The sequence below is a fragment of the Varanus komodoensis genome, unplaced genomic scaffold, assembly GCF_004798865.1.
Source record: "Varanus komodoensis strain SLA01 unplaced genomic scaffold, ASM479886v1 scaffold27, whole genome shotgun sequence".
Taxonomy (NCBI): Eukaryota; Metazoa; Chordata; class Lepidosauria; order Squamata; family Varanidae; genus Varanus; species Varanus komodoensis.
This window is the reverse complement of record NW_025335701.1, coordinates 9,294,963-9,314,275: the sequence shown is the minus strand read 5'-3', so window position 1 is coordinate 9,314,275 and position 19,313 is coordinate 9,294,963. Positions and strand designations below refer to the sequence as shown.

The following is a 19,313-nucleotide window of genomic DNA, read 5'->3' as shown; positions in this document are numbered from 1 at the left end:
CTGAACTTTGCTCCGTTGGAGCACATCCTGCCTTCAGTAAAGGACTCCCAACTGCAAAGACTTGGGTGTTTGCTACACAGCTCCTTTGGAAGGTCCCTGATTCTCTGGACTCTGAAAACTACACGCTGATGTTTTATGCTTGGGCTGGCACTGGGAAGAAATGTTGTGTTATGCAAGTCTTTCTCCAGTCACATGAGAGTTCCAACAATGAGGTTGTGAAACCCAGCCTGTACCTCGCCACAACAACAACAACAACACAAAACACACACAAAGCTCCCTTTGCCTGCTATACTACCAGACCTCATCTTTATTTAAAAGGACAAGTGGGAGCAGTAAGATGAAATACTCCCACATGTACACACACCCCTTTTATTTAAAGGTTGGCATGCCGGGATCTTTAAGCCCAAGGGACACAGGCCAGGCTTGCAATAGGAGGCCAGCATTTATTCTGTTTCCCTTCTGCACCCTCACTATGAATGCTTTCTTTGAGGTAGCTTAATTAGAATTCTGAACAGTGACAGCTCAAATCACTCAAAAACAATGCCGCACTGATATTACCATTCCTGCCATGGATCAAGCAAAACACAGCTCCCTCCACAAGTATTTCTGAATCAAGCATTTAAAATCCACGTCAACTTATTATGCCTGTGGATGAATAGGAGTTGCCCTCCCAGCCTTCCAGTCCTGTTCATGTTTACTCAGAAGTAAATTCCACCTGATTTTAACAGGCCAAATATGTAGGCACAAGACTGCAGCTTAAATCTCCATGACAAAAACGGAGTTAAGGAACAAATTCTGCTACCAAAGTGAAACAACCGGCACTGCATTCTTTTATGCAATAGGCATAGATCTTCACAGGGCTGTTTTTAACCACCGGTTGAGTTTGTTTTTCCAGGTCCCAGATTCTAATGTGTTCTTGACTTGGAGAGAAAATCATGGAGGCCTTAACTGGAGGAGAAAGCAGTGAATGGCTTCTGATCCTGGTGGCTATTTGCCCCTTCCAGTATCAAAGTGCACCCATGCACCCCTGCGGCTGGGGGGGATGGCCTTTTCTTATGTTTTTGGGGTACTGCCATACTTAGATTTGTAGATAGCTGCTATTGCCATGTTAACATCAAAGATTATGAGATATAACGTAAGTCAGCATACAAGAAGCTACTATGGCTGCTGAGAATCTTGGCACGAAAGCTCATTTTATCAGATGCTTGTAGACTGAAAAGCTGGTAAAGATTCAGGTGGGTCAGTAAGAAACGGGAGAGGATCAAGATAAGGTGATAACTCAAGAGAATGGAAATACAAAACACACTTAACTTTCCAAAGTACCAAACTTGTAACCTCAAAAGCAGAGTTTTTATTATTATTAAACTAGTGCAGCCTTCCCCAACCTGGTGCCATGCTGAAATATTGGACTAAAACTCCATTATCCCCAGGTAGCTAGAGTTTTCTTTTTATTCCACCTAACCAAATTATCATTCTCTTTGTTTTGATCCATCCTGGGTCCAAGCCATCAAACTCTTTGGTCCATTTGTTTCAAAGCCTGTTAACTACCTCGAAGTCTGAGTGGTTAATTTTCTTTTTCTGCTTAAGCATTTCTCACTCAGGTGTTTCTGCTCAGAGAATCACCTGGAGCCCCGCTGGCTTTCATACCCTTCATGTACTTTTCAAGCATGATTTTCTGCTCCACTCTGCCACAGAACTGACAAACTGGAAAGTGTCTAGAGGAAGTCAGCAAAGATGGGGACCAAGCCATCTAAAGGAGTTGGGTATGTTTAACCTGGAGATGTGATATGATAGCCATCTTCTAATATCTGAAGGGCTGTCAGATAAATCAAAGGCAGGCAGAAGGTAGATGTACAATGCTTTGACCAACTAACTCCCAGAAGCCTCTGCTAGCCAACAGTTGGGAATGTTGGGAGCTGCAGCCCAAAATAAATGTAGATGTACTTCCTGGCCATCTATGATGCAGAGAATGAAAGAATTGGTTGCTGTTGCTCTGGGAATACAGGACATGAAGCAAATGGGTTAAAATTATAAGAAAACAAATTTAGATTAAATTAGGAGAAGCTTCCTGATGGAATGATCCATGCGGCAGTAGAAAAGCCTTCCCCGGAAGGCAGTGGACACTCTTCAACAGAACCGTTCCAGGTTTTGGCTAGGTGACCATTTCAGAGGTTCTGGCTGTGGATTTTTCAGTATTGGCAGGAAGTTGGATGAGATGACTTTTGAGGTCCCTTCCATCTCTGTGACCCTGTGAATGAATCAGGACTCCCTGATGCACAGTTCCATCTCTTAACCACTACATTGCATCATTTCTCATTTCATAAATGCAACAGAATTATGATTAGGATGGTAGAGCAATGCTATTTTATAGAACTGTCCAATATCTTTTGAGCATGGAATGGGAACGCTGTACTAGGTGGGTGCTACCTGAGATTGGGTGTGCAGACTCCGAGCAGTCATCAGCTTTGTACTGCTACATGTGCACTTGGCGGTCTTTGTGATCTGCATTTTCAACAGTTTCCTTGATGTCTGAAATTATGTTCTATAAAACCCGACCAAATACGTTCTGCCTGAAAAGGTGTGTACACGCCAAACCAGCTTTCAAGTTTTTTCCCAGACTGCTGGGTGGTTTTTACCTATATGATTTGTTTTTATAGGTCCTTTGGCCTGGTTAGAAAATGCATTTGGTAAGGCAAATTGAATGCTAGTAAAAATGAGAATAACGTCAGTCATTTTCACTCCAGTGAGCTTAGTAAGATATAATAACTATTTTAACAGGAAACGTAGAAAGTCTTGTTCTAGATACTGTGATCTGCCCTGCCAAGTGCCATTAAATGTATGGAGGGGTGTTGGAATCCCAACCCTTTTTATCCTGAAGTCTCCCTGGCCCTAATGGAAGCCTTGAGTTGCATTGATTTTGTCCAGAATGTAGATTTTTGCAAGCTGAGAACATACTGCAAAAATGAAGTGTATGAGTGCTTGTTGAAGCTGGAATCTGGGTAAAACGCATGTCCTTACGGTCCACCCACCCCAGCCTTCTTTCCCCAGTCCCATATTAGAGTATGTGGAGAAGGGGGAGACTTAGTTCCACCTGTCCCATAGTATTAGCACCCAGTGGGATCATTCCATGAAGCTGAGGGTTATTTCTGTAGACAGTGCAGAATTCAGCCACGGAGGTCCCTTCCACAGGGTGCAGGGATGGACACCAGTTTGGAAGCTTTGGAGGGGGACTGGAGAAACTCACGGGGAAGAAAGCGACCCTTGGCCACTAATCCTGATGCCGCCTCCAGGACTGGATGCCTGTGCTGCCGGGGAACATGGGCAAGGGCAGTGCTGTTCTTGATTTGCCACGTGCATTGGCTGCCTGCTGCGTGAATAGCAGGCTAGCCAAGAGGAGGGCTTGACGCAATCCGGCAAGACTCTCTACATTCTTACGTAAGACCGTTGAAGCGACAGAGAAGCTGCTCTGTGGAATGGGAACTGCACTTGAGCACACTGTGGGGAGGAAGAACTTCAGGTGGAATGAACCCCTGAAGTTAAGGCTGGTGTGTTTAGTTCCTACAGCAGCTGCCACATACAGGATTAGCAAGAGGGCCAGCTAAGTGGAAGCTGATGAAAGTAGAGTTGATAGCTTCTTGTCTCCTGAGAAATCTTCCTTATTACAAATCCAGTAAGAAAAAGAGATAAATATGCATTTATCAAGTTGAGCAAATTAAGATAGGAGGAGGAGGAATACCTGTTGAAGATAGCAAAGCTGAATAGTAAAGGAAGCATTATGTACAGGGTATGTTTCAGAATTATTCCAACATGTAATAGATTAGTTCATCATAACTTGTAAATTCAACCAACTTCAATATGCATGTTGTAACTAGGCTACAGTTTGCAGAGGGGAAACCATGTTAGTTTGCTGCTGCAAAAGCAGCAGAGGGTCTTGTGTCTCTTTGTTAGACACTAACAAATCTGCTAGGCAGAAGCTGTCGTGCGTGGCGTGGTAGATGGAACGGCGTTGTGACGAAGCGCTCCACCGGAGGTGGCTGCCCGTAATTCTTCAAACCAGGCATCCATTTGCATGCAAGACAAGTGTGGAGGTATGAATTACCACTCAGTGTTTCTCCCATCCTGCAAAAGACGTGGATGCCAACCTGGGCCACCTATGTTTCTTGCCTCTTCTCATGAGGAGGAAGAGGTAGGTCTTCTGGTTTCTTTGGAACCCAGCCAAGCATCACACCTTTCCTCCCTGCCCTCTGGAACACTCACCTGCCCCCCTGCTGACTTTTTCCAGCCACATCAAACACAGAAAGGACTGTGCCAGTTGCAAGAGTGTAGGGGGGAATTCTGCAGTGCCAATCTCAGCTCCGACTTATCCTATGGCCACCTGAACACACCCTAGCAGTTGTAGGATTGCATCTTGAGGCTGAAATCTTGCACACAGTTACCTGAGAACAAATGCAATTGAATTCAGCAGGACTTACTGTATTTCATAGGATTGCACTGTTAAGAAGTGCTATCTTAACCCCACAAAAACTGCACCAAAAAGTGGAATTTACTTTTGAATAGGCACACAAGTACACCATAAACATGCACTCTTGTGCATGCATCTTGGAGGAAACTCGGAGGGATTTACTTCTAAATAAACACACTTAGAACTGCAGTGTAAGAGACTGAGGTAGGAACAGGATGTGCCTGACTTCTCTATTAATGGTAAGGGAGGGACCCTACATGATTCTGTAGTACAGTGCATAATTTGTAGTACAGTGCATAATACAGTACATTGTACAGGTGGTACATTGTATTTTTATTTTTTATTTTGGTAAAGGAACATGTAACAAGAGGTGGTGTCCCTCATTGCTTGAGATCCTGATGAATTACTGCCATTCCAAATAAGCAATATTGGGCTCTAGTTGATTTGCTATGTCAGTTTCTTGTGTGAATTGCAATCTAGAACTGTTTAAAATAAACATACATCAATGGTGCCATGGCAAAATTTAGGAACATAAATGTTAGACCAAAGCCCATCAAATCAACCTTCTGTTCACACAGCAGCTAGACAGCTGCAGTTGAGAAATGCACAAGTTAAAAAAATTAAAAAGCAAGGGGGGCACAGAACAACAGTGTTTAATATTTTCTCCTTGATTTAGGGTACAATCCTATGCAAAAAGTGCTATAGCTCCTACCATTCCCAGCACTGGCAATTTTAAAGGACTACGAAAAAGGCCTATGACCGGCTACAACCATCTTAGCTGGGGGATGCTGGGGTTTCTAGGCCTTTTTTCTTCCAATACTTGTGTAGAATTGCACCTGAAATTAAAGAGCTGACCTAATATGGCTAATCTTTTCCTCTATCCATGCCCCTTCTTTAGAGATGTGTAAATAATTTTTGAAGTGCAAAACATATTCTCAACATGACTAGCATTGTGCCTTATTGTATTTCATTGTAAAGAAATTGAGCCAGGGTGATGCAGTGGTTAGTGCTTGACTGGGAGCTAGTTATTTATTGGATTTAGCTGAAAGCTGCTCTTTAGCATTGTGCTCTCTGGGCTGTTGTTACAATAAAAATACTAATATTAACAGTGAATAAAAAGATACAATTAAGATATTGTAATAAATAAACAGGATAAAATCACAATTAAGAGTGGGGGGGCTTCATGCATGGTGGAGGCAGCAGGAGGACAAGGCGGTGGAGAAGAAAAATCAGCTAATCCAGGAGAACGATAGGTGATGGAGATCAGCAAGTGCTCCTGGTCAGCTTTGGGTCTCAGATGGAAGTCCTTGTTAGTCTTCCCCTAACACTGCCTCTGTGAAGGAAAAGGATTTGTGGAACACCTGGCAGAAAACAGGCCGGCCATTAAAATAACTCATCACTTCGACCTTGCCTGCTCACACTGCCTTGGGATTCATGCTGATGAGTACAGCTCAGAGGTGGCTTAGTGCAGTGCAATGGTTCAAAGCAGGGGACTCGGGAGACCCGGGTTCTAGTCGCCACTGTGAGATTTAAAACTACTTGAGACAGGATTCGAGTGGGTACAAGCAGTTTATTCCATACAAAAAGCATTTGCAAAGGCTGGCTCAATGCCTCAGTAGTCTGAGAAACAAAGAGCAATCTTTTACTGTTTGCAGGACATTTTATACATTCCTTTCCCCGATGCTCAACACTATTCCCGCTTCGCCATTGGCTGGTTACTAAGAAGTCACAATCTTCCCCATCCACCTATATCATACTGCTCCTTCATATGTTCCCCCCTCCCGCTCATACATCCCATGTTCATGCTAATGAGCCTATTATCTATGAGAGGTGTGTCATTTACTATTCATAAACTTATTTCGCATGCGCAGTATCTTCTAAGAGGTCAACAGGCCAAAGTGGCCTTGAAAATTCTTACTTGATGCCAAAATGTTTCTTAAATCTTGGGGCAAGGATGAGACAATGAGAACAGGCCTTTATTCATTCTAAAAGATACAGATTCTGCACTTAAGAAAGAACAATCCTTCACTCATATTTTAAAAGATGCAGACTTCCCACTTCCCACACCACTCAGCCACGGAGCCCCCTGCTTGACTTGGGGTCAGCTGCAGGTGCTCAGCCCAGCCTGCCTCGCAGGGCTGTGGTTGCAGGGAGAAGATGGAGAGCAGCTGGAGATGGATGCAGGCTGCTTTGAGTTTGTTCTAAAAAAGCGGGGTGTAAATCTAATCAGTCAATCCATAAATGTTCAGCGGGCCTGGGGATCTTGGCCTGCGAGGGATGGGATGGACATCCGGGCAGGGGCGGGGCGGGGCGCCCCCCGCGCCTCATCCATCCTCCGTCCTGCATCCCGCCGCCAGGTGGGCGCCGGCCCGCACCTGCGCCGTTGCCACGGCGACGCCCGGCCCCGTTGCCACGGCGACGCCCGGCGGCGGCCATGACGCTCCGGCGCCGGCGCGGGAGGCCCGTCTCGGGGAGCGCCGCCGGGGAGCCGCCCTGGCCCGCGCCCCGCCATGCTGGTGCCCGTCTTCACCCTCAAGCTCCGGCACAGGATCCTGCCGCGCATGGTGGCGCTGGGCCGGTTCGACGGCGCCCACCCCTGCCTGGCGGCGGCCACGCAGGCCAGCAAGGTACGCGGGAAGCCAGGCGGCCGAGGGATGCGGGCCGCGGCCTGCGCCTCCGCCCCGGGCAGCGCCTGCCGGGCCGGCCCCTGCTGGACGGGCTCCGCCGGCCCTGCCCTGCCCTGCCCGGCTTGCCGAGCCCGGGGCCTAGAGGGTGGCCTGGCCCCGCAGGCCGCTCCTGGCTTGGCCCCCGCTGCCCTCCCGGGGAGCTGAGCAGGAGCGGCAAAGCCCCTCCGAGGGGCGATGCTGCGCTTTCTGGCGCCTTTGGAAGTGTTGCAGCAAAAATCAGGCGGGCCGAGCAAAGCAGAGGGGAGAAAAACAGAAGGTGGCGCTTGGCTAGGCCCTCTTCCGTAAATCCTCGCGAAATAAATCAAGCCTGTATAGTTGTGTGTGTAAGGAAATGTATTGCTGTCAGTAGGAATAGTTCCCCATAAGCTTAGGTCTGCAACGGGGCACGTGTAGGTGGAATGTAAATATCACCCATTCAAAAGTCGAAAGTGCCCTGGGGAGCAAAAGTTTGGGCAGAAAAAAGGCCTGCAATTTCCAGTATGCCCCAATGTGATGTAGTGGTCGGAGTGGTTGCACTGGGACTTGGGAGGCCCCAGTTCCAGTCCCCCACTTGGATGTGAAGCTCACCCTGCATCTTCAGACCAGCCCCTGCCTCTCAGCTTAGTCTCCCTTGAAGGGTTGTTGTGAGGACAAAATGGAGAGGAGGGGGGTATTGTTATGTAAGCCCCCTTGGATTCCTTGCAAGAGGGAATGTCTCGATGCAAGAGAAAGAAAGAATAGGAATGTATTGATGTTGCTATTTCCTCGATATTCTGCTTTTCCTCCAAGAAGCTCAAGGAAGCCCACATGGGATGCTTTCTCCTACCACCACCACAAAAAAATATTTTCACAACAGCCCTGCGAGGCGGTTTAAATCCTGGGAGGAATTTGAGCCCAAGTAAGAACATTAGAAGAGCCACAGTGGATCAAAGCAAAGGTCCATCTAGCAGAGCATTCTGTTTATACCATAACCAGTCAGGTGCCCACAGGAAACCTACAAACTGGTACATTCAGCCCTGGACACATGCTATAACAAGCTGGGATGCTCTTTCGGTCCCCAGGCCTACCTTGGGGGCCCTGTTGAGTGTTCACATGGTTGACTTTGCTTTATGTTGCCTTCTTTACTTTGGAATAGCTTTTCCAACATGGGTATCACAGAACATAACCAATCAGACCAAGGGTCGACTTTCTCCCTCATTCTGTTCACACACTGGCCTATCAGCTTCCTCTGGGAACCACACAGGTAGGGCATGAGAACAAAAACCCTCCTGCCCATGTTCCCCAGCAAGTGGTGTACACAAAGTGTATTGCCTTTGGTACCAGAAGTAGCATGTACAGATCAGGATTAGTAGCCATCATTAGTCCCTAATTCCTTTATTAAAGGACTTTGTACTTAAGGTTAAAAATACATTAGAAAAGCATAAGCACCCATCAGTCTTGTATCTGATACTTCAGACTGTGGTTGCAATGTGTGAAATGTTAGGCCATGCACTGCAAGTTCCCTTCATGTTTACGTGCAAAGCATGAGTTACTGACCAGTCCTGTTTACTTTTTAAAGGTGCGAGGGAAGGAGCAGAGTATTGGTGGACAAACTAATACCTTGCATTCCCTGCATTTTAACAAGCCATTTCTAAGAGGTAAAATTAGAGACAAAATAGAGGTGGTGATTTATGAGGACCTGCCTGGTACCTTAAAATAGGGATTGCTCCCATTAAGTAGAAGTGGTTGGAATATTTGTACGCGTAAGGCTACGGGGCCTCTAAATGTGGGCCAAGTGCATTTCTTTGTCCACAGGAAAAAAATAATCTCAGAAAGGCTGGCCACTGTTGGAAACATGAAACTGGACTGGGTAAGCAGGGCTTTTCATGCGTTCATGCCTGAAAAGGCATGTATGCAGACTCATCCAGCCCAAGAACGTCAGTCTGGTTGCTTTTCAGAAAGGTGGAGCTATTGAACAGTGTTCAGGGTGTTTCTGAATTATTTGCCGCGGTGCTTATAGATGCAGTGTCACAATGCTCATACAGTGAGGCCCAGAGGAACTTGCAGAGACAGACAGGGGACATTGCTATGGGAAATGGAGGCTCCAGTGCTCTCCGAGTAGGGCTTCACTCATAAAGGCTTTCCTGTTTCACCCCATCGAGGTTGGGCATTCTAGCGGTCTACTGACTCCTTCTCCAAAAGTTACTGCCATTCCTGGGATGTTTCCTCCATTCCCTCTTACTGTCACCTGCTTATTGGTCCTGACAGTTAAAGTATTCACACGAACAAGATGTGATGATGGCTTCCAATCGGGATAGCTTTAAAAGGGGATTAGACAGAGGAGATCTCAGTGGCTACTAAACTTGAGGGGTCTGTGCTACTTCCAGTATCAGAGGCAGCATCCTTTGTGTGCCAGCTGCTGAGGAATGGGTGGGAGGGTGTTTGTGCACTTGTGTCTTCTTGTGACTTTCCCATGGGCAGCTGGTTTCCCACTGTGAGAACAGAATGCTGGGATAGATGGGCTTTTTGTTTGGTCCTAATATGTGGAACCACGTTCTCACCTATGCGCTTTGAGGGGCTTCCTCCTGTAGTTGGCTCTGTATCACACTGGAAAACAGGTGTGTGGCAGGAGAAAGTAGAGCCCAAATGAGACTGGCTCTCCCATAAGGCTTTGTGTTTCTCACGCTGAGGCAAATTTTAGGGTTCACAAATGCTGCTCTTAACCATGTTCACAAAAGCAACACAGAGTCAGGGCGAGAAAGACTGTTGTGACCTCTTAAATGAACACATCGATTCTGGTTTAAGGTATGTGGACACAGTCCACTTCGTCCAGTGCAAGAAGTGTCAGCTTCAAGTTAGCCCCCTATATTTACATGCAGGGGTGCGTGGCGATGCAAGACATTACACATCTTCTGACCTGACGTGCGTATGTACATTGGCCCCTTTGAGGCTGACTCTTCATGCATCTGATGGAGCGGACAGCACCCACAAAAGCTTGTACCAGTTGTAATTGTAATTGTATTTGTTTTATTTATTTGTGTTATGAGCCGTCCCGAGGCTGTGTAGCAATGGGGACGGCATATAAAAACTTTAAATAAATAAATATACCAGAATGAATAAACATGTTCATCTTTAAAGTGTTGCAACCCTTATCCCCTGGAGTGCCTGATCCTGCCTAACCCGTGGAAGCTAAGCAGGGTTGGGCCTGGTTGAAATCTGGATGGGTGACTTAAATATCGTGAACCGTACAGAGAACTTTGGCGACAGGCAGTACAGAAATGTAATTATAATAAAAAAGACTCTTTCTTGTCCTTTTCTACAAAACAGATAGCACTAATATCCCCCTGGAGAACTTCCTCACCAAGTTTATTTTCTGTTTACAGGTTTTTATCCATAATCCCCATGCACGTGGCCAGCAGGTTAATACGAACCGTTTGATGCTTAGTGCCCAGGATGCGGATATTTCCCTTCTGAACATCAACGAGGCAGTCAGCTGCTTAACTGCAGGGGTGCTGAACCCTGACCTGGGGGGCGATGTTCTCCTTGTTGGCACTCAGACCAGTCTGTTGGCATATGACGTACACAACAATGCTGACTTATTCTATGCTGGGGTAAGGCCTGTTTGCTTGTTTTTTATCTCCTGATCACTCATTACTTGTTATTTACTTTACCTTATTCACAGACTGGAGTTGGAACACACGGGTGTTTTCCAAACTACCCTGCCTTTGGGGAACACTTTTCTGCTTGACTCCTACATGGAGGAACTCCGAACTTGTTGCTTGGAGTTCAAAGGCATGCTTTAAGGCACTCAGCTCAGGCAGACACTGGCCAGGTGCTCTGTTTGAAATGTGGACACACCCTGGCCAGAATATGCCCAACAAACTCCCTGCAGTTGCGTATTGCAGAAGAACCTGGTAGCAGCACAGAGACTGATTTGAGGGCAGCAGTCCGCCATTACTGATTGATCTTACTGAGAAATCACTGACAAGCTTCCAAGGCATCTTCTGCAACACTGGAAGATCATGAAGTCTCCTCCTGAAATCATCTTACAAGATGGAGTCCTTTGGGCCACTGCTTGTTCAGTGGATATTACACAGTGATCGAATTCTACAGTTTTTGGTAAATTGGAATTAGGGGCTACACTATGATATATTTCTATGCTTGGAGAGCCCTGTTATTTGTTAGCAATGCTCATGTGGACAAGTTTTTGCTCACCTTTAGCCATGTGGAACGTTACTGAGAAGTTGATGCAAGTGGAAGGAACTTAACTAAAATCTCTTGTATGTAGACCAGTCCACACCGTACTCAGGAATTTAAGCCCGTGCATTATATCAACACTGATACAGGTGCAGCATAACACTCCCAGCTCCCGTCTAAAAGTAACATTTAGCAGCACCATCAAATACCCTGTGTAAATTATTAATATTGCAAGCCTAGACCTGCAGAGGGAACCTGAGTACCTTGACTTGCTGTGGTCAAAGGTCAGGCTTTCTGGCTGCATATCTCATACTGAAGTGCCACTCAGTTGGCCATGGGCAGTTGCCTCACAGTTTTCCTGGAGCAAGGACCAAGGATCAGTGTTGCAGCTTCTCCTGGGTTAAGTGCTTCAGCACTTCCCTGTTAGGGGAAACAATATTTAATGTCTGAAAGTTGTAGATTTTAGATATTTGACAGTAACCAAAACTTCAGGTTTTCACATATGCAGTTAAATACAACCTATGTTTAGCTGAATGCAGAATTTCAGAGAATAGCTAGAAGAGATAAGAATGCCTTCTTAAATGAACAGTGCAAAGAAATAGAAGAAAACACCAGAATAGGGAGGACCAGAGATCTCTTCAAGAAACTTGGAGATATGAAGGGAACGTTTCATGCAAACATGGGCGTGATAAAGGACCAAAATGGCAGGGACCTAACAGAGGCAGAAGAGATTAAGAAGAGGTGGCAAGATCACACAGAAGAACTATACAAGAAAGAGCTTAATGTCCCTGATAACCACGATGGGGTGGTCACTGACTTCGAGCCAGACATCCTGGAATGTGAAGTCAGATGGGCCTTAGGAAGTCTGAGCAACAACAAAGCTAGTGGAGGTGACAGTATTCCAGCTGAGCTATTCAAAATCTAAAAAGACGATGCAGTAAAAGTGCTACACTCAATATGCCAGCAAATTTGGAAAACTCAACAGTGGCCACAGGATTGGAAAAGGTCAGTTTACATTCCCATCCCAAAGAAGGGCAATGCCAAAGAAAGTTCAAACTACCGCACCATTGCACTCATTTCACACACTAGCAAAGTTATGCTCAAAATCCTACAAGCTAGGCTCCAGCAGTATGTGTACAGGCAGGATTTCGAAGAGGGAGAGGAACTAGAGATCAAATTGCCAACATACGCTGGATCATGGAGAAAGCTAGGGAGTTCCAGAAAAACATCTACTTCATTGACTATGCTAAAGCCTTTGATTGTGTGGATCACAACAAATTGTGGCAAGTTCTTAAAGAGATGGGAGCACCAGACCACCTTATTTGTCTCTTGAGAAACCTGTATGCGGGTCAAGAAGCAACAGTGAGAACTGGACACGGAACCACTGATTGGTTCAAAACTGAGAAAGGAGTTCAGCAAGGCTGTATACTGTCGCCCTGCCTATTTAACTTATATGCAGAGCACATCATGAGAAAGGCGGGGCTAGATGAATCACCAGTTGGAATTAAGATTGCTGGGAGAAATACCAACAACCTCAGATATGCAAATGATACCATTCTAATGGCAGAAAGTGAAGAGGAACTAAAGGGACTCTTGATGCGGGTGAAGGAGGAGAGTGCAAAAGTTGGCTTGAAACTCAACATTAAGAAAACTAAGATCGTGGCATCTGGTCCTCTCACTTCTTGGCAAATAGATGGGGAAGAAATGGAGGTAGTGACAGATTTTATCTTCCTGGGCTCCAAGATCACCGCAGCCAAGAAATTAAAAGACATTTGCTCCTGGGGAGGAAAGCTATGGCAAATCTAGACAGCATCCTAAAAAGCAGAGACATCACTCTTCCGACAAAAGTGCATATAGTCAAGGCTGTGGTTTTCCCAGTTGCAATGTATGGCTGTGAAAGCTGGACATAAGGAAGGCTGAGCGCCAAAGGATTGAGGCCTTTGAGTTGTGGTGCTGGAGGAGACTCCTGCGAGTCCCTTGGACCGCAAGGTGATCAAACCAGTCAGTCCTAGAGGAGATCGACCCTGACTGCTCTTGAGAAGGCCAGATCCTGAAGAAGAAACTCAAATACTTTGGCCACCTAATGAGAAGGAAGGACTCCCTGGAGAAGAGCCTAATGCTGGGAACAATAGATGGCAAAAGAAGAAGGGAACAGCAGAGGATGAGGTGGCTGGACGGAGTCACTGGGGCAGTGGGTGTGAGCTTGAGTGGACTTGGGGATGGTGGAGGACAGGAAGGCCTGGAGGAATGTTGTCCATGGGGTCGTGATGGGTCGAACACAACTTCGCGACAATGACTTTGCGACAACGACAACAATGTTTAGCTGTGCTCAGTTGGAATCTTCTGATTCTTATGGGAGATTTATCCATTTTGGATAAATAGTAGTATTTCTTGTCTGCATAATAATTGATTTGCCTTTTCCTAATATGGCTTTTTTTCTGTGTATCAATTACTGGTAGACTCCATTACAAGATTTCTCTATTGTCTTTTTGTAGGTTCCTGATGGAGCAAACACGATAGTACTTGGAACATTAGGAGACATTTCCTCACCTCTTGCAATTATAGGTGGAAACTGTTCCTTGCAAGGCTTTAATCATGAAGGAAAAGACCTTTTTTGGACGGTGAGATTGCCCTTGTGTAGGACACTTGAGATGCTTAAACCTATTTATCCTTTGTTTGTTTTCACAGCAGTCCCATGAGGAAATTCATTATTATAGTTTTACAGATGGAGTATCAAGGGCGAGGCAACTTGCCCAGGGCTACTTGAGGATTTAGTGACTGAGCAAGTCTGACAGAGGAGTGGGTTGCTACAAAAGCTCTTGCCTGTTTGCCTTGGGGTGCTCTGCTGAAGGAGCCTAACTTTTGGAGTTTGGGAAAGGCAGCTTTCCTGCTCAGGGCTTTTTCTTCAGAGGAAGGGGAAAGGCCACGCCACACAGGGATGAACAAGTGACAAGACTGCAGAAATGCACTGAGAATCCCAATGCACTCAGCCTCTTCTAGAGCAGTGCAGTGTGTTCTCTTACAGCTTTTGCTGTCTCTGGAGGAGGCTGGTGCTCCCCCTTCTGCCCTTCAGAGTGGCTGCATGCCTTGATCTGATCTGGCCTTCATTAGATACACCCACAGAGAGTGGTCTAGCTGGCTTGCCGTATGTGCTTCCGGGCAGAGGTATGATAACCACCGGTTGGGCATGCTGCCGGGCAGCCTTCCTCAGCCTTCCTCCAGACACTTTTGGACTGCAACACCCAGAATCCCCCATCAATGGCCCTGCTGGATGGGAATTCTGGGAAGTGTGGTCCAAATACCTCTGAAGGCCTCCAGGCTGGGGAAGGCTGCTGTGGCTTCTGTGAGCATAGGGAATAAACACTTATCCAGCTGGTGGGAGATTACATCCAAGGAACCCTGTGGCAGCAAGAAATACAGTTTATCCCTTCAGTGAATCCCTCTCATTCTGATGCTTTCACCATTATTTTCTGTGAGAGGGGAGGACAGATAAAGGCTCTGCATATTCCGCAGGGCATATTGAAGCACTGAAGCATTGAAAGGGTTAGTAGAGCAACAGTGATGCCCTTCCAGATTCTGTAGTTACGGATGCATGTAGGAGCTGCCACTGTTTCAGTGCTTGGTGAGCCATCATTAAGAAAAAGAGGATGGTTCTTTTGGATTAGAACTTTGCATGCTAGTCCTTCCAGTAAAAAGTGGGAAAGAAGCATCTCCTTTGCTCTGTGGTTTAGATTTAACACAACATTAAACTAATATTTGCAAAGTTGTACAAATATGCATCCAATGTAGCATGTTTATTTAGTATTTCCTCAGCTCAGTGATTGTCTGTAAAGGTTACAAGAACACTAAGCAACTGGTGATCCAAGGGCACATCCTCCTTTTATTTATTTATTTAAAACTTTTATATCCCGTCCCTTATGCATGGCATCTCAGGACTGCTTGCAGTCATTAATATCAGAATATGATAAAACAATCCATACCAATATAATAACATATAACCAATAAAAATAAATTAAATAAAAAGCAACTGTTAAAACGTTAAAATACTAATTTTTAAAATAACGATTGAATAAAAAGGTTTTGACCTTTTAGGACTTCTCTTCAAGCTCCCAGTACCAGTGTTATTGTGCATTTGTCTACATTTACTGAAGCAAGATACCACTGACAGAATGCTCTTTAAGCCACCCCCCATCACACGAAAATCAGCAGAAATTCATTCCTTACAGATCTGAGTGCCTAGTCTGCAGCATCTGCATTTTTGTACAATTGGGAGAATCAGCGGCCGAAAAGGCGTGCCCTGAGAAGTCCTATGCTGCTTTTGAGCAAGGAGAGTGCATAAGTGATTAAAAATGGCTTTTGCTTGTATCTTGGAGTGAGGAGGTGAGGTGCATGAGCCTGTCTTAGGATTCCCATTGGGGAGAAGGGGTTGAAAGAGTATTTTGCCTATACTCCTTGTGTCGTTCTATGTCCCCTTTAGCCCTTGATCAGTCCAGAGCAAAGGTTTCCTTGAAAATTAGTTGTCAGCTAAGGGTCTGAAATAATGCTTTTTACTTGTTGAAATTTTTGTAAACTAGCTTGGTTGGTTTCAGAAAGACGGCAAACAAAGAAATAGTCATCTTATTACTGCGTGCAAAATATTTAGTGTTACAGTGTCAATGAGCTCTGTTTGCATCTTTTGCAATTGAAAGACAGTAAATGTTTGACACAAACTAAGTAGAGGAACTGATTGCTGTTTTTGAAATTGTAATTCTAGGTCACTGGTGACAATGTTCGTGCACTGGCATTGTGTGACTTCGATGGTGATGGGAAAAAGGAGGTATGTCTCTGGCAGATGGCATTGGCCTGAGCTTCCTTTGCATGTTTTCCTTGACGGGGCAACCTTTGAACCTACAGATGGGGCTCCTGGCCTGAGCTTCCTTTGCATGTTTTCCTTGACGGGGCAACCTTTGAACCTACAGATGGGGCTCTTGGTAACTGAAGGTCTAGATTTAACTGGACTTACAGCCGCTTATTATATGGCATGTCCATGCTATACACAGAACTTGGCTCAAGCTTCAATTGTCAGAATATCCCCAAAAGGACTCCTGAAAACTGCAGACAGCTCAACGGATGAACTGAAGATCACTAATGGACCATCTGTTTGGTACAGTCCAATGCAAAGCCAGGGTTTTTTTTGGGGGGGGCGTCTAAACTTGCCCCTTAAATCTCCTCATAAAATCTCCACCTGGGCTTCGCAGAGGCCTGTGTCCAGCCACTGGAGCAGAATGCTAGACTAGGCCTTTGGTCCAGACCTGCTGAGCTTTTCTTACATGTATCCTCAGCATCTTCCCAGAGCTTTAATCTCCAGGGCTTTTTCTGGGAATGCATTTACTGCTGAAATTGCATACAAGTGAAAATGTGCACATTCCCGTATTTGGGTCCGATGGGTGGCTTGAGAAGCTTGTTAAAAATAGTATCTCAGCCTGTCTCCTCAATATTTTTTTGAAGTTCATCAAAAGAAATGTCCCGATTCATAAGAAGGCATGCTTATGTTTCCTAATGAGTTTCAGGCAGAAAATTTCTCTTTGGCTGTACGGTGTGTGGGAGCAGGGTCCCCTCTGCCTCTGGGCAGTAGTGCAGGATCTACAGAGTGTGCTTCGTATGTGGGGCAGGGGACACCCCTGCAGGGTGGGGGGGTTACTTCTGCCTGCACATGTCAAGATGTTTCCCAGTTCAGCCCCATCCCTTGGCAGGAATGCAAACAGACCCGCTAGCGATGCTGTACATGGGAGGACAGAGCTCATCATCTCAGGAATCATCTGAAACCACATTTTGCATGTGCTAATTAACACTTGCTTGCACTCGTTAGAACTGAATGTTTCTCCGTTCATGGTCAGCCCAGAAGAATCTCCAGAAAGTGGTTTCTCGGTCTCAGAGCCACGCTACTTTGGGCTGCCTTTGCTCTGTCTGAATGATCTAATGCTGGTCTCACAGTTTCCAAAGCTTGTTTGGAGCAGTGCCTGAGATACATTTCAGAGCATTAAGGTGCAGTTCCTGAGCACTCTTGTTCAGGAAAAACATGCTACAACTCTCCGCATGCTTCGGCCGGTAGGGCCGGCTGGAACACGCCTGCAGTTGTAGGATTGTACCCTCATTTATCAGGAAACTGAGTTGTGATCATTTGTGACCTGGCTCACATCTTCTGTCACTCCTGCAAGTAGACAGCCAGATTTCTTGACATGAGTTTCTTGAACTGCCAGAGAAGCAGGTGCGGGTGAAAATATGGCATCGTGTATTAAATGTTTTTTTTTTTTTTTTTTTGCTTTTATTCCGTTCTGTTCAGCTGCTCGTCGGATCAGAGGATTTTGACATTAGGGTTTTCCGAGAAGACGAGATTGTGGCAGAAATGGCAGAAACTGAGGTAAAGGGAAAATATTAAATTGCAATACTGGTTTTATATGGCAAAGGTCAGCAAAATATTATGAAGTTGTGGTTAATGCAGGATTCGTCAATTGACTAATATTTTGTAATGTGGACTCTGCAACAGCTTCATCGAGCAAAGCTGCACAAGATGCAGTTCTCACCTCTGAGGGTTTTGCTGTGGGGAGATGAGGTGTCCCTCCAGCCTCGTTCTTTGCCCCTTTTTCATTCTGGTGGCTGAACTCATAAACCTTTTGATGGGCTTATGGAAGCCGAATGTGCATCTGATTCATCCCATCCCATCCCATCCCATCCCAACCAACAAGGTAGAAAATGGACGCTTGTGGTTTAGAAAAAAATCCTGCCAATGGCAACAATGACCTCTTGATTCATCATGGCTTGCAGCAGAGTTTCTGTAACCAGAAATCTCTTTCCCTGTCTTGTTTCCCCCTGTTCTGCTAAGGCCTTTTCTATAGGGTCTCCTAGGATGGATAAACAGTGAGCTTTGGGACTGGTGGGGCCTGGTAGTTATTTTGAAATGGACAGAAGACAAATCCAGGGGGGAAAACATCTTTTGGAATATGCTGCCTATTTTTTGCTGCTCTCATTGCTCCTAATAAAGGTAATATCCCATTGCTGCTTTTGGGTGTTTTCTAATGGACCAACCCTACCACCAGCCACTTTTAGAATTAGTACTCTTATCTGTCTGAAGGATGTTGAATATTAGTTGAAACTTCTTCTGTAGTTTTAGTGGCAGGTTTTAAACCTATCTTTCAGTTTCTACTTAGTGTAAGTGTTAGAGAAAAGAATAGATTTTTCTGCATGCTGGCCCTAATAGATCTGGGCAGAGTCAAAGCTAAGGCTGACTTTTGCTTTTGATTTTGCCTGGATATATTAGGTTTGAGCTTCAGCTGCTTCTGTGCTTTTGGCAACTACTTATTACCACTGTGTACACACAAGGTTTGCTTTGCAGGGCAGACGTGTCACTGCGCACATGTGCTGGAGGCTCAGCCATTCAGGGGTGACGTAGTGCATATTTGACCCCAATATTTAGAGATGCGTGTCTGCCACTTGATCGTTGGAACACTGGGGGGTGTCCTGCTCTCATCTCTGCCAAGCTGCATTCGGAAAGAGAGCAAGTAAAAGACTTAAAGCAATATAAGAAGTGCATTGTAGCTGCTTCCAAGCTGCTCTCGGAATGCGGAATAAAAACCCTAAAATTAACAAAGCAGCTATTAAAGTTCAAGGAGATGGTATTTCTGCTGTGGCTGTGATTGCAAGGTAACAGCCAACTTGAGTCTGGAAGAAGGCATCCGTTTTCCTGCTTGCTATGCAATTAGTGGCGATAGCTACCTCTGCTGGGAATGTTTCCTTTGCTGGTGCTGCTAAAACACGTAGCGCACCTGGCAGAAAGCATGTTTTGCAGCGGTTACGTTCTTTGCAGTAGGGCTTGCGCAGAAGGCTTTCCCCCAAACTATGTTGGTCATCAGAACAGGGGTGGGCAAGGGAGAACCACTCTTTTGAAAACTTCCCTTTCTGCTTACCTGGAGGCCATCCTAATTTCGGAAATTGGAACAAATTCGTATGTTGCATTTTGGGCCTTTAAACAA

The 19,313-nt window shown here is 45.6% G+C and overlaps 1 protein-coding gene across 3 annotated transcripts in view; it reads left to right on the top strand.

The window, feature by feature from the left end:
- The window catches only part of BBS2 (Bardet-Biedl syndrome 2), a 61,492-nt gene that overhangs the window by 23,258 nt on the left and 18,921 nt on the right, over positions 1-19,313 (top strand). For 2 of the 3 annotated variants that reach the window (XM_044434100.1, XM_044434099.1), the window contains exons 1-5: positions 6,956-7,089; positions 10,491-10,718; positions 13,800-13,925; positions 16,058-16,120; positions 17,627-17,704. In XM_044434100.1, the coding sequence (XP_044290035.1) occupies positions 6,973-7,089; positions 10,491-10,718; positions 13,800-13,925; positions 16,058-16,120; positions 17,627-17,704 (612 nt within the window). In that variant the 5' untranslated portion in view covers positions 6,956-6,972. Of the gene's footprint in view, positions 1-6,955; positions 7,090-10,490; positions 10,719-13,799; positions 13,926-16,057; positions 16,121-17,626; positions 17,705-19,313 lie in introns of those variants that run through there. The other variant, XM_044434102.1, reaches the window with a different exon arrangement.